This window comes from Coregonus lavaretus (genome assembly GCF_964263955.1).
Source record: "Coregonus lavaretus genome assembly, contig: HAP1_SCAFFOLD_8367, whole genome shotgun sequence".
NCBI lineage: Eukaryota > Metazoa > Chordata > Actinopteri > Salmoniformes > Salmonidae > Coregonus > Coregonus lavaretus.
This window is the reverse complement of record NW_028161878.1, coordinates 1-15483: the sequence shown is the minus strand read 5'-3', so window position 1 is coordinate 15483 and position 15483 is coordinate 1. Positions and strand designations below refer to the sequence as shown.

The window sequence follows — 15483 nt, the reverse complement described above, 5'->3', positions numbered from 1 at the left end:
ACACACCTTCCTTTCCTTTCTCTAATAACAATCCCTCCCTTCACACCCAGCTATTATGTAACACAAGTCTCTGGGTGTTAGTTATGCAAATGTCATAAATTTGTATTTACGTATGATCTCTCTCTCCCTCCTCCCCCCCTCCCTCTCTCTCTGTCCCTCCTCCCCCTCCCTCTCTCTCTGTCCCTCCTCCCCCTCCCTCTCTCTGCATCGCTCCCTCTGTATTTGCATCTCGATCTCTGTATCTCTCCTTCCCTCTGCCTTCACTTCTCTCGCTCTCTCCATCTCTGTCTGTATCTCTGCCTCCCCCCTCTCTCTCTGTTCTCTTGCTCTACCTCTCTCTCCTCTCTCCCCGCTCCCTCACTACCACTGTCTCCCCTCTCCTCCCTTCATCTCCCCCTGCATCTCTCCACCCTCCCTCTCCCTCTCCCCCGCCTTTCACCACCCTCTTTATCCATCTTCTATCCCTCCTTCCCTCCTCCCTCTCCCCTCTCTACCTCTCTCTTCTCTCCATTCCTCTCTCCAGCCAACACCAACTTGGACTCGGAGTCGAAGCGTAGTGCGGCTTCGTCGTCGACGGCGACGGCGACATCGGGCCACTTCCGGTCTCCATGGCAACAGAGCGTGAATGTGTTTGGCTCGTGGAGCAGGCCGGACTGTGTTCAGGAGCTCCATCAGGAGGCTCAGCTTAACCTGCAGAGCCTGCTGCAAGGTACAGTAACTAACCCTGGGTGTGTGTGTGTCGGGAGTGTGTGTGTATGTCGGGTCTGTGTGTGTGTGTCAGGAGTGTTTGCGTGTGTTGGGAGTGTCTCCGTGTCGGGAGTATGCATGGGGTGGAGGATGTAGGTTGGGGAGAGAGGAGGAGGACGAGGGGTGACAATCTCTGTTTATGTGATGGAAGATGCCGCTGACGTGTTTTTATGTGATGGTGTGTGTATGTGTGTGTGTTTGAGAGAGAGGAGGTCGATGTGAGGGGACCTTGCTGCCATCTTTACAGTAATTCATTCCATTCTCCTCTCTGTTTATACCAAGGATGCTGCTCCGTGTGTATGTGTGTTCCTCTCTCTCTCTCTCTCTCTCTCTCTCTCTCTCTCTCTCTCTCTCTCTCTCTCTCTCTCCCTAACCCTCTCTCTCTCTTTCCCACACTCTCTTTCAACCCCCCCCCTCTCTCTCTCTGCCTCCTTCTCTCTCTCTCCCCCTCTGCCTCATACTAACCCATGACTGCCCTTCTGTGTGATCAGTTACCCTGGTTTAGATTGGCAGTTTAGATTATGGGTGCATCCCAAATGGAACCCTATTCCCTATACAGTGCACTACTTTTGACCAGACCATAGGGCGCTATATAGGGAATAGGGTGCCATTTGGGATGCAGAATTATCTCTGTAGGTTAAGCCTTCCCTTCACCCTTCACTGAATGAACAGATGAATAAATGAATGAATGAACGCTTACTTACTGCCAATGCATCATCAGGTTGCATTTCCCTCCTTTTACCTTCCCTCTCTTCCCCTCGCTCTCATTCTCGTTCTCTCTTCCTTCTTTCAATCTCTCTCTGTTTTATTTCTCTCTCTCCCCATCTGTGTGTTGCTGACTGTACTGTATGTGTGTTAAACTGGCCAATGTCTCAGATTGAATGGATTAGTGTGTGTGTGTCTGTGTGTGTGTGTGTGTGTGTGTGTGTGTGTTAAACTGGCCAATGTCTCAGATTGAATGGATTAGTGTGTGTGTCTGTGTGTGTGTGTGTGTTAAACTGGCCAATGTCTCAGAGTGAATGGATTAGTGTGTGTGTCTGTGTGTGTGTGTGTGTGTTAAACTGGCCAATGTCTCAGATTGAATGGATTAGTGTGTGTGTATGTGTTATTAGAAACCCAATAGATAGTAGTAGATGGACGATGGATACACTACCATAAGAATGTATATTATATTATAGTTTCAAACATAGTGTACATACATCCAATAACTTCCAGGTGATGGGTACAAAAAGTTAACTCATGAATTAAAGAATAGATACCCGCACAATAAACTGTGGGATCATTCACCAGTGTGCATGTATCTTTATTTCATGGATTGTATAATTCTACAGTACAGTATAGAACAGTGAGGTACTCAGCACCCCACCACACACACACAAACACACTGCACTCAGCATCTCAGCCACTACACCCAGGTCTTACTGTACTGTCCATAAGTCTAAGGTATTCCTACTGTGCCTCATCCATAAGTCCCTGTATTTATGAAGCACCTCTATGTCTTCAATATTCCAAATAAGAACAGTTCTATAATAGTTATAATGGCTTTGGATTTTATTGATATCCATTATTAAAAGAAGGAAGGACTGGCTGGTTTAGGAACTCTGCTGCCACCATGGCACATCGGTCAGAATGCAATGATGGAGATGAGGAATCCAGGTTTAGCGGTATTTATTACACACACAGTTGAACACAGGAACGCACAGAAAGGCACATGGAGAGAGGGTTTGGATGGAGGTCAGGAGTTGGGGTTTGTAAGGCCTTGGAGAAAGGATTGGATGTGTTGGATTAGGAAGGATGTGGTGGTCTGGAAGGAAGACAAGAGGGGAACATTAGGAATAACATAGAAAGGTGCAGACATGACAAAGTAGTGCCAGGAGATTATGGGAAGAATATGGGCTTAATATAAGTACAAACTTAGGAGACTGCCTGGACTAAACATAACAAATTATCAATTAGCATTAGCATTATCATTAGCAAACTGGGGACATGGATATCAAAAGGGTAGCATAGGCCATAGCTACAGGGCAGCAATATACGTGATAAACATTCATTTGAGTAAATCAGTGTCCTGTTGGAGTGCCATTACCCTTACCAACAATTATCCAATGATAAATGATGTATTTAGAGTGAGAATAGAAGTGTGCTCTTAAGTCAAACACATATCTGAAATACTTTCACCTTCTTGAGGTGCGCTTCATAAAACTTGCCTGGTAGTTCACTATATATTTTTTATGTATTTATTTTATGTATTTTACCCCCAATTTTATGATATCTAATTGCGATCCAGTCTCATTGCTGCAACTCCCCAATGGGCTTGGGAGAGGTGAAGGTCGAGTCATGCGTCCTCCAAATCATGACCCGTCAAACCGCACTTCTTAACACCCGCCCGCTTAACCCGGAAGCCAGCCGCACCAATGTGTCGGAGGAAAAACCATTCAACTGCCGACCGAAGTCAGCCTGCAGGCGCCCGGCCCGCCACAAGGAGTCGCTAGAGCACGATGAGCCAGGTAAAGCCCCCCCGGCCAAACCCTCCCCTAACCCGGAATACGCTGGGCCAAATGTGTGCCGCCCTATGGGACTCCCGGTCACGGCTGGTTGTGACACAACCTGGGATCGAACCCGGGTCTGTAGTGACGCCTCAAGCACTGCAATGCAGTGCCTTAGACCACTGCACCACTTGGGAGGCCAAGTTCACTATATCTTGCCTAGAAATGCAGAGCTTGCACTTTCGAGACTATTTTATTAGTACCGTTGTTGCTTGAGTTAAGTCAAATTCACTTCAGGGTATTTCAACTATTAGACCCATGTAACTATTTAACTGGTTAAATGGTCTGTTCTCATTATTAATGGTCTGTCTTCTTGGTCCTAAATTAGAGTGTGGTCACGGTTTGCGTTAGCGTTAGCTGCAGGGTTAGTGTGTGTGTGTGTGTGTGTGTGTGTGTGTGTGTGTGTGTGTCTGTGTGTGTATGTGTGTGTGTTTGTGTTTGCATGCTTGCATGTGTGTGTTCGTGTGTGTGTGTGTTAGTTTAGAAGCCCTATAGTCGTTTGTCAACTGTAAAGAGGTGTGCAGGCCTGTGCGCTACAGGAGCTAGATGTTAATGGTATCAGTCCCATTATACAGGCAGATAAGCTATTGTTATTCTCTCTGTTCAATACTGGCTATTGAACTGTTGTTAAAACAAGCCTTATGGTCAACTACTGTAGTGGTCCTTCTATAGGGACAGCGCTAGACATAGGCTGTGTCCTAAATGGCATCCTATTCCCTATGTAGTGCACTACTTTTGACCAGAGCCCTATGGGCCTTGTACATAGGGAATAGGGTGCCATTTGGGATGTAACCATAGAGATTGTGAGTTTTGTGTTCAAGGCCCTGTTCGAATACTTTTGAAATGCATCCTTCCTTCCTTCAAATTATCACTGATCTGACATGAGACCACTGATTGCCACTCACTTAGTTGGACCTGGGGTTGATTCCAATCTGCTAAATGGCTCCCTTCCTTCCCCCCTTGACCCCTTGCTACCTTCACCCCTTCTGTCCTTGTATCCTTTCCTCATTCCCTTGTCAACCCTCCGTCTGAGTCCTTGAAGGACTGGATAAGTGTAAGTAATATTGAGGAGATATTACCTAAATTATTACTGCTGATCATTTTCATGTAATCAACAAAGACAGAGTGGAAAGGAATCATTACTCTGGTCACTAAAATAGGCCACTAGCTACAACAAACTCCAAATTGACAGTCATAACTGGACAAAACAACCCATCGCATTTCCACCAACCCTAAGGCCCTCTTAGAATAGGCTAATCATCGATTGTCAATGTTCAATCATGAGTACAGAGGAATGAGACAGAGCTTGCATCCCGAATGTCACCCTATTCCCTATATAGTGCACTACTTTTGACCAGTGCACTACTTTTGACCAGGGCCCATACGGTTCCCCATAGCCCCCTAGTCAAAAGTAGTGCACTACAAAGGGAATATGGTGCCATTTGGCACTTAACCAGACAGAGATGGACAGAAGAAAAGAATGAGACAGAAGAGGGATAGACAGGCTGTACATTATCAGACGACCTCGTAGGACTGAAAGAGGGGTATTGTTCCTCATGTACTCCCCCATTCCTTCACTGGAGAGATAAGAAAGGGTGACCCCATTTTTAACCGGTCCCGGTTGCTTGTCTTGTTAGGGGTGGCTGGGTCTGAGTATGAAAGGGCACACACACACACACACAGATACAGTGCATACAAACCAAACACACACACTTAGTGATGCATGAGTGGAGAGGGCGACTTGTCTGGACAAGGGGTTAATGATGGGGGGGCGGGGGCTGGCCCTAATTATCATTGTGTGTGTGTGTGGGAGTGTCTAGCATACCTTCACACACCCACCAGTGCCAATAGCCCTCTCCCATTCCTTTACTATAATGTAGTGTATTCCCTACTATCAGTAACCATATGGACTAGCTCTCTCTGCCTGCCATCCTCCTCCCTCTATCTCTGCATGGGATCCGGTGAGTTGAATTTGAGTTGCATCACATCTAGCTAATTGGCAAATTATTCTGTGTGTGTGTGTTCTGTGTATTCAGTTGAATGATTCCTGTTGAGTATTATTAGCGTAAAAATAAATAAAGAGAGTCGCACACTCTATATACAAGCTCCCAGTAATTTATTGGGTAAACCACCAACGTTTCGGCATCACTGTGCCTTTTTCTGCTTGCATAACAAACAGTAGCAAGCGTATCATTTTGTCCCAACTAGCTCCCTATGGGCCCTGGTCAAAAGTAATGCACTACATAGGGAATAGGGTGCCATTAGGCACAGCAACTCCAGTCACTATTTTCGACTCATTGCATTGTTACTTTTAAGTTGGAATCCGTAGTGTTGAAACTGCCAAGTCTGTTTGTGATATTACAACAAAGACGTTACTACAATGAACACTTTTTTTGTTAGTTTTTTACATCATTGCACGTGCGATAGAACAGTGGAGTGTCTACCACGATTTATTTCTCCCCTTTATGCTGGAGCTCCTCTCCGCCATTTAACAAACAAAACAATAACAATAACAAATGCGCCTGGGGTGGCCAATTGCGCTTTTTCCTCTAATGCAGATCTCAGTTTTAATTGCTCTGGATTTAGCATTTGCATGTTTTAGCATCAATCTTATAGCTTTTAAAGGGCAAAACTGTGCTTGGTTATGCTAATTAAAGCATCCTAAATGGCACCTTATTCCCTAAATATATTGTCACATTTCCATACAGGATTTACCTCAGTGTTTTTCCCAAAAGGCTCAGACTTTTCCATCTATGCAGGCCAGCACCCGTGTCTCACTGGGCCATGGCTCAGGTTGACCTGCTCTCATTTGGGGCCAAAGCCAGGCCACTGATACTTTTCAGCTATCATTTGCATAACAATGGCTAACTGTGAACTTTAACATCTTCTCACAAAGCAACTGTTTTGATTATGCAGAGGTTGTTGATTCTTCTCTTCTTCACAAGTCTTCACTGTCAGCCATAGTTAAGGAAACACAATCTCCCTAGTATAACATACAGTAAGGGTGGATAGACTAGTGCAACACTGGTGTTCCAGTCGAAAAGCAGCATAGCCCGATGGGTCCTGGTCAAAAGTAGTGCACTATAGAGGGAGTAGGGTGCCATTTGGGATGGAGACAGTGTTAAGCTGCTCAGTCATGTCTGGAGAGAGAGTTGCTGTCCTTGAATCCAACTAACTCACTTTCCTCCAAATCTGCATATTTAGAGACAAACATCCAATTGAGATTAACTTCTTTTTTAATCTATTTTAAATCAAATTTTTCAATAGACAGCTCTATATTATCTGGTATATAAAACTCACCTATATCTGTCCTCCTTGTAATACCACCATTTTATAAAAACTCTTATTCTGTTATTTCTATATCATGATTAATTAATTCCTACATTTACAGTGGCATACTTGTCTATACCTTTTTGCTGCTGGTGTCATCTCACATTAAGAGCAGCCTTGGATGAGAATAGGGGCGTTTTGTGATGTTGAAAGACTGAGACTGCAGTCTGATAGACTAGGACAGATTATTCTACTCCCAGTGGCTAGACTAATACATTAAACAGAATCACTGGCATAGATTTTTGTTAGATATTTTTGCACCACAAAGCAGATTTCATGTAGCCTGATAATTGTGGTCCTCTGTAGCTCAATTGGTAGAGCATGGCGCTTGTAACGCCAGGGTAGTGGGTTTGATCCCCGGGACCACCCATACGTAAAAATGTATGCGCACATGACTGTAAGTCGCTTTGGATAAAAGCGTCTGCTAAATGGCATATTATATATATTATTATCCCAGATCTGTTTGTGCTCTTGCCAACTCAATTGCTCCTTGTCAAGCCAACATTTTTTTGCCATGGCAATCGGAATCAGAATCACCTTTATTTGCCAATTACATTTACACATACCCAGAATTTGCCTTGGTGAGAAGGTGACAAGGAGTTGACATTATAACATAAACAGACTGGCACTCACTCAGATTTGAGAAATGAGTGTAATGGCGGCGGAGGGGATGGCTGCTGTTTTACGGTCTCCTAACCAATTGTTCTATTTTGTGTTTTTTCACGTTATTTGTAACTTATTTTGTACATAATGTTTCTGCCACCGTCTCTTATGACCGAAAAGAGCTTCTGGATATCAGAACAGAGATTACTCACCTCGAACTGGACAAATATTTTTTCTTAAACGAGTCGGACGCGAAGTATTTACTCCAGATAAACCGACCAGGCCCAAATCCCTGTCATTCGCGTGAAGAGAAGACGCAGATACAGGGGACCCAAGTCCGGCGAGTGGGTAACCCGCCTCTACCATCCATTCTATTGGCCAACGTACAATCATTGGAGAATAAACTGGATGAGCTCCGTTCAAGACTATCCTACCAACGGGACATAAAAAACTGTAATATCTTATGTTTCACTGAGTCGTGGCTGAACGACGACATGGATAATATACAGTTGGCTGGTTTTTCTGTGCATCGGCAAGACAGAACAGCTGCCTCCAGAAGACAAGGGGTGGCGGTCTGTGTCTATTTGTCAATAACAGCTGGTGCACAAAATCAAATATTAAGGAAGTCTCAAGGTTTTGCTCACCTGAGGTAGAGTATGTCATGATAAGCTGTAGACCACACTATTTACCAAGAGAGTTTTCGTCTATATTTTTTGTAGCTGTCTATTTACCACCACAAACCGATGCTGGCACTAAGACCACACTCAACCCTAAAGCCATAAGCAAACAAGAAAATGCTCATCCAGAGGCGGCGCTCCTAGTGGCCGGGGACTTTAATGCAGGGAAACTTAAATCTGTTTGACCTAATTTCGACCAGCATGTGCAACAAGACAAAAAAAAAATCTAGACCACCTTTACTTCACACACAGAGATGCGTACATAGCTCTCCCTCGCCCTCCATTTGGCAAATCTGACCATAATTCTATCCTCCTGATTCCTGCTTACAAGCAAAAACTAAAGTAGGATGTACCAGTGACTCGCTCAATACGGAAGTGGTCAGATGACGCAGATGCTAAGCTACAGGACTGTTTTGCAAGCACACTGGAATATGTTCCGGGACTCATCCGATGGCATTGAGGAGTATACCACATCAGTCACCGGCTTCATCAAAAAGTGCATTGATGACGTTGTCTCCACAGTGACTGTACGTACATACCCCAACCAGAAGCCATGGATTACAGGCAACATCCGCACTGAGCTAAAGGGTAGAGCTGCCGCTTTCAAGGAGCAGGACTCTGACCTAGACGCTTAAAATAAATCCCGCTATGCCCTCGGACGAACCATCAAACAGGCAAAGCGTAAATACAGGACTAAGATTGAATCCTACTACACCGGCTCCGATGCTCGTCGGATGTGGCAGTGCAAACTATTACGGACTATAAAGGGAAGCCCAGCCACAAGCTGCCCAGTGACACAAGCCTACCAGACGAGCTAAATTACTTCTATGCGCGCTTCGAGGCAAACAACACTGAAGCATGCATGAGAGCACCAGCTGTTTCGGACGACTGTGTGATCACGCTCGCCGTAGCCGATGTGAGTAAGACCTTTAAACAGGTCAACATTCATATGGCCGCAGAGCCAGACGGATTACCAGGACATGTACTCCGAGCATGCGCTGATCAACTGGCAAGTGTAATTTTCAACCTGTCCCTGTCAAGCAGACCACCATAGTCCCTGTGCACATGAACACTAAGGTAACCTGCCTAAATGACTACAGACCCGTAGCACTCACGTCATCCCAAAAACCCTAGTCCCACTCCAATTTGCATACCGCCCCAACAGATCCACAGATGAGACAATCTCTATTGCACTCAACACTGCCCTTTCCCAATTGGACAAAAGGAACACCTACGTGAGAATGCTGTTCATTGACTACAGCTCAGAATTCAATGCCATAGTGCCCTCAAAGCTCATCACTAATCTAAGGACCCTGGGACTAAACACCTCCCTCTGCAACTGGATCCTGGACTTCCTGATGGGCCGCCCCCAGGTGGTAAGGGTAGGCAACAACACATATGCCACGCTGATCCTCAACATGGGTGCCCCTCAGGTATGTGTGCTTAGTCCCCTTCTGTACTCCCTGTTCACCGATGACTGCGTGGCAAAGCACGACATCAACACCATCATTAAGTTTGCTGACGACACAACAGTGGTACGGCCCAGTACATCACTGCGGCCAAGTATCCTGCCATCCAAGACCTCTATACCAGGCGGTGTCAGAGGAAGGCCCTCAAAATTTCCAAAGACTCCAGCCACCCTAGTCATAGACTTTTCTCGCTGCTACTGCACGGCAAGCAGTACCGGATCGCCAATTCTAGGTCCAAATGGCTTCTGAACAGCTTCTACCCCCAAGCCATAAGACTGCCTAATGCATAGTCACTTTACCCCTACCTACATGTACATATTACCTAAATTACCTGGACTAACCTGTACCCCGCATATTGACTCGGTACCGGTATCCCTGTATATAGCCTCTTTATTGTTGTTCTTTCATTTTTTACTTTAGTTTATTTAGTAAATATTTTTTCTCAACTCTTATTCTTCTTTAAACTGCATTGTTGGATAAGGGCTTGTAAGTCAGCATTTCACGGTAAGTTCTACACCTGTAGTATTCGGCACATGTGACAATAAAATTGTATTTGATTTGATTTCATGACAGTGCAGCAAATACAGCAAAACAAGTGAGGCAATGCAATCAACAAAGTCATAAAGAAGTTGTTGCTGGTACTCTCTTTCATTCCACATTCACTGTAAGGTTATAATCAGTTCATCTTGAGGAGTCCTAAGTTAACTGGGGATGTTACATTTTATGTTACTGTCTCTTGTCCTCATAATTGAAAATCTATAAGTAAAGTATTTCTTAGTAAGAAGCAAGATGTCCAAGTTGCCAGATCTGTTTTGCTATAGCCTAACCAGAACCAGACCTGACAACCACAGGCTCCCAGTAAGGTGGTCATTTTGTCGCAACTATAATCAGTGGGCAGGTCTTCCCTCTTCCCTTAAGGGGGATTTGCTGGGGGCCATTGTTGATTCAAGTGGTATTCCATTATTTCCAGGCGACTGGCATTGCTAGGCAACCCTACACCAGGAGGAAGGCATCTATATTGTCCCAGAGAGCAAGTTCACTCACCCCCCCCCCCCCCCCCCCCCCCCCCACTCCCCAAATATTGTCTGAAGGAGTTTGGGGGCGGGACAGGGCTTGGGGTGATATGTGTGTGTGCTCGCATACGTGGATCTGTGTGTGTGTGGAGGGATATGGGGCTGCTGGGATGAGTGGAGAGGGGTTGGGGAGTGGAGGAGTGTGTTTTGGGCCAAATGAATGGCTAGGGGGTTGTGTTTGGGGACTTTTAAGGGGGGTGGGTTGTGGAATGATAATCAGTATGTTTACAATGGCCTGAGGTGGAGTCCTGCAGCTTCTAGAGAAACGGGAGGAGAGGAGGACAGAGAGATAGAGAGAGAAGCAGGGGAAGAGAGAGACAGAGAGAAGCAGGGCAAGACAGCGAGGGAGCAACAAGGGACAAGAAAGAAAGAGAGAGAGGCAGGAGAAGGTAGAGAGAGGAGGTGGAGAGAAACATTCCCAAAGAGAGTGCAAGAAAAATAGAGGGAAACGGGAGAGAGGAGTGAATCAGTGAGTGCTAAAGAATCAATGCAAGAGGTGGACTCCACATTTTGTTCTCTTGTGTTAGATCTCCACTCCTCCAAGCCTCCACTCCTTGCATGTGGCTAACTGCTCCAAGCAGACTTCAAGAAGCAGCTAACGGGATGGATGTTCTGCAACTTGACTAACTCTGAGGTTGTTGTGTCTTGTGTGTGTATGTGTGTGTGTTTATGTGCGTGCCCGTGTCTGTTGCTGTGTGTGTGCGTGCATGTGTGTAACTGTCTGTGTGTGTGTGTGTATGTCTGACACAATGTGTGTCTTAACACCATTCATGTGTGTATGTGTATGTGTTTCTACCAGACTTTGAAGAGCAGCTGTATGACACCAAGCTAACAGGCCAGACCTTCCGCCACCCAACAGCGTCCTCCCAGAGTTCTGACGACACGTCCACCACCCTCAGTCGCTCCCCTGTCTCCCTCAACATCAAGAGACCGGAGTTCATCTTCCTGGCAAATATAAACACCTTTATTTGATTTAATTTGCACTTTAATTTACCTTTACTGACCTGTATTGTAGTTCTTGTACAAATGTTCTACAGCTGATTTTTAGGTGCTGGGTACTATGTATTTGGACATGGTAGCATATTGTTTGATAATGGAAATACATTTCTCCATTGCTACATGATTGAAGTTGACTACTTGATTTCAAACAGAAAATGAGAGTTTCATGTGAATCTGAAACTTCACAGCACAAATATTCTCTAGTCTATGAATCTAAGTGCAACTCCTTCCTTCCCATCACTCCTCTCTCACCTATACCCTCTCCTCCCTCCTCCTCTCTCCTTCAGCCGGCGTCTAAGGGGCAGGTGTGTGAGGAGGATGAGACCTCCTCAGTGAGTATCAGTAGGGGTACAGACCTGTCCCACTCTCCCTCCCCGTCCCCCTGTGGGTCAGATCGCCCTCTAGTGGGGTGGAGCAGCACCTCCCTGGGACCCCCCGTGGCCGAGAAACCCCGTTGGCACCTGGGACGACGCACCCCCGCTCACCTGCTACCCCTGGACGTCACAGGTAAGGGATGGAGATGGGGAAGGCAGGAGATGGGTGTGGGTAGTGTGTGTGAATGTGTTTGTGTGTAAGCATCACTGCGTACAGAATCTAAGTTGTTTATCCTATCTATTTGGTTACATTCTATCTACTCTATTTTCGGTCATCTATTTAGGTTTTGTGTGTGTGTGTGTGCGAGTGCGTGCATGTGTAGTGTGTGTGTGTGTGTAGTGTGTGTTTTTGGTAGTACGCTCTGGTCATCATAGCTGCAGCATTCTGACACTCACCCTCCAAACCTCCTCCTGGTTTTGGCATAGCAACTGCTTTGTCATTGGACGCCTCTCCCCTTCTCTCCCCCTCCTTTCCCATCCTCCCTCTCCTCTTAATTCTCATCCATCTACAGTAGAGTATCTCACTCTCTTTCAGGACTCTCTCTCTCTCAATCTATCTTTTATTCTCCCCTCGCTCTCATTTTCCCAGAATCTCTTCAACTCTATCATTCTCTATCATTCTTTCTCTCTCTCTCTCTCTCTCTCTCTCTCTCTCTCTCTCTCTCTCTCTCTCTCTCGCTCTCTCTCTCTCTCTCTCTCGCTCCATCATTCTCCCTGCATCTCTCTCTCGGTTTGTCACTGTATCAAACCACGTGTCATCTTTCTCCCTTTCTCTGCCTGTGCAATACAGTGTCAGTGCAGTAGTGTATGTGTGCCTCTGAGTTAGGTGTGTTGAGACTAGCTTGGTAAGGTTAGGTGCGTTGTGTATTTTAGGTGGGCACCTGATTTCCAGTTAGATGCACTGTACCCATGTGTGTTTTCTGCTGCACCCTCTCTCTCTCTCCCTCTCTCTCTCGCTCTCTCATTATCTCACCATTACCATTGCCCCAATGACAGAACAGGTAGCTGTTGCCATGGCAACACCCAGCTCTTCCTTCCTTCACTCCACTCCTCTATCCGAAAAAACTGCAGAGGGAGAGAGGGAAAGAGAGAAAAAGAGAGAAAAAGAGAGATGGCGGAACAGGGAAAGAGAGAGAGAGAAAAGAGGGAAGGAGAGAAAGTGGTAGAGTGACGTATAGAGAGAGAGAGAGTTGTTTTTCTCCTCCTCGCACTATTTTCATGAATGAATAAATGTAAAGAAACAGACCAGACCTGAGCTGACTGTGTAGAAGGTAATGAGTTACCCAAGGTCTTTTCTCAGGAGATGTCTCCGAAACTTCAAATAAAGTTTCATTCTTAATGTAGGCAAGCGCAGGAAAACATTATTCTGATGTTAAGTGAGTCAGAATGCTTCCTCATTATCAATGAGACAACCTCTCTTTTTGTCCATGAGTAACTCAATAGTCTCTTCCTCTCTCTCTCCCTAGGTGAGGGTAAACTCTTGGGTGTAGACCTCCTCCAGGGATCGTGTTCCCCCTGTTCCCCCTCTCCGTCCCTGGGCTGTGGTGGAGGAGGCCAGCCCCGGTCTCTGGAGCCTGTCACAGACACCCCTGTCCAGCACATACCCCTGAGGAAGACCCATAGTGACCTGGACCCCAGCCTTCCCCAGTCCCCCAGGACCCCACCTCCTACCCTGGGCACCATGGACCACTCTGCCGCCCTCCTCTGCTCCAACTCCCCCTCTCAGTCCTGGAACGGCCCCAAGGGCTCCACCTTCTCCCCAGGAGCCTGGAACGAGGCCTATAGTTATAGTATAGCTCCAAGTCCGCTGGGGAAGGGACCTGCGACCATGCCCAAGGGGGTAAGGATGGTGGGGATGGTTGGGGGGCAGGGTGGGGGGTTGATGTGCCCCTCTCAGACCAGTTCGGGACTCTCCGTGAGCTCAGGGTCGCAGTCTCACTCTAGTTCGTTCACGTCAATATCGGAACCTTCCGGACACAGGCACCCAGGCACCATAGGGATGATGATGGGGAGGCGGAGCGAGACAGAGGGGGCGGCGGCTAGCCCCACTGACGAACAGAGTGGTTCGGAGAGAGGGATGGGAGGAGGAGAGAGGAGGGAGAGATCGGCACGTTCTGTCGCTGCCGCCAATGCATTTAAGTTCCGTGAGCGTTCTCTTTCCACGCCGACGGATTCCGGCTCGTTCTGCTCCGCGGATAACGTCTGCGGCGGGATGTATGGCGTCGGCGGACTACCTGGAGCCAGTAACGGGACAAACGGGAACGGCGGCAGCGTTTTAACAGCGATGCACCACCACCATTACCCTCGCGGCGAGGGGGGTGAGAGGGGCGAGAGCTACGCCCTCCTCTACCCCAGTGGGAGCTCCGAGGATGGGAGCGCCAGCATCGACAATATCTCCGTAACTGACAGCAACTTCCCCCCAGACGGTCGCCTAAGGTTACGTTCTCGCTCCATCTCACTGAAGAAGTCCAAACGCAAACCCCCTCCGCCCGTCCGGAGTGTCTCGCTCATGAAGAACTTAGGGGATGCCGAGGGGCGCGTGCATGGCCACAACGGAGGTCACTACCGGGACGGCCGCCCCAAATCCCTCCACATCCCCCGGGACCACCTCCAGGACTTCCAGACAGACTTCCTCCTACCCTCCTCCTCCTCCCTCTCCAAGCCTGATCTGGAGATGCCTGAGCTGGGCCACGTGGATGGACCCCCTAGCCTGGAGGTCCAGGGACCAGACACAACAGAGCTGTCCTTCCCAGCCCACTGGCAGCTGGAGGAGTGGAAGGCTTCTGACCCCTACAGGTCATTGTCTGGGTCTAGTACAGCCACAGGGACTACTGTTATAGAGTGCATGAAGGTAAGAGAGTCTCCTATACACTAAGGGCCCTATTCAGACTTGAGATAAGTTGACTAACATGAACATGAAGTCAAATTTGGACTTAAGTCCATGTTAAGTCTACTTATCTCAAGTGTGAATAGGGCCATTAGCACTTCCCTTAGTCACAGGTTTTTGGTATTTTACTGTATGTACTGTGTAATGCAGGGCTGCCCAACCCTCTTCCTGGAGATCTGCAGTCCTGTAGGTTTTCAGTCCAACCCTACCCTAACATACATGATTAATCTAGTTAAGGTGAGCAGCTAATAAGTGGACTGAACCTACTGGCACTAGATCTCTAGAAAGAGGGTTGGGCAGCCCTGGTTTAATGTATGTTTTTTTCTGATGTACAGTTGAAGTCGGGAAGTTTACATACACCTTAGCCAAATACATTTGAACTCAGTTTTTCACAATTCCTGACATTTAATCCTAGTGAAAATTCCCTGTTTTAGGTCAGTTAGGATGACCACTTTATTTTAAGAATGTGAAATGTCAGAATAATAGTAGAGAGAATTATTTATTTCAGCTTGTATTTCTTTCATCACATTCCCAGTGGGTCAGAAGTTTACATACACTCAATTAGTATTTGGTAGCATTGCCTTTAAATTGTTTAACTTGGGTCAAACGTTTCGGGTAGCCTTCCACAAGCTTCCCACGATAAGTTGGGTGAATTTTGGCCCATTCCTCCTGACAGAGCTGGTGTAACTGAGTCAGGTTTGTAGGCCTCCTTGCTCGCACACACTTTTTCAGTTCTGCCCACAAATGTTCTGTAGGATTGAGGTCAGGGCTTTGTGAT

At 46.8% G+C, this 15483-nt stretch overlaps 1 protein-coding gene across 1 annotated transcript; it reads left to right on the top strand.

Moving 5' to 3' along the window:
* Nucleotides 1-523: 523 nt before the first annotated feature.
* LOC311119966 (NHS-like protein 2) lies at nt 524-14669 on the top strand (the record flags this gene model as incomplete). Its single annotated transcript, XM_084194607.1, has 4 exons — nt 524-709; nt 11245-11393; nt 11732-11951; nt 13285-14669. Coding segments are annotated over 4 exons (1940 nt in total), but the record flags the coding sequence as incomplete, so codon positions are not given.
* Nucleotides 14670-15483: the final 814 nt, after the last annotated feature.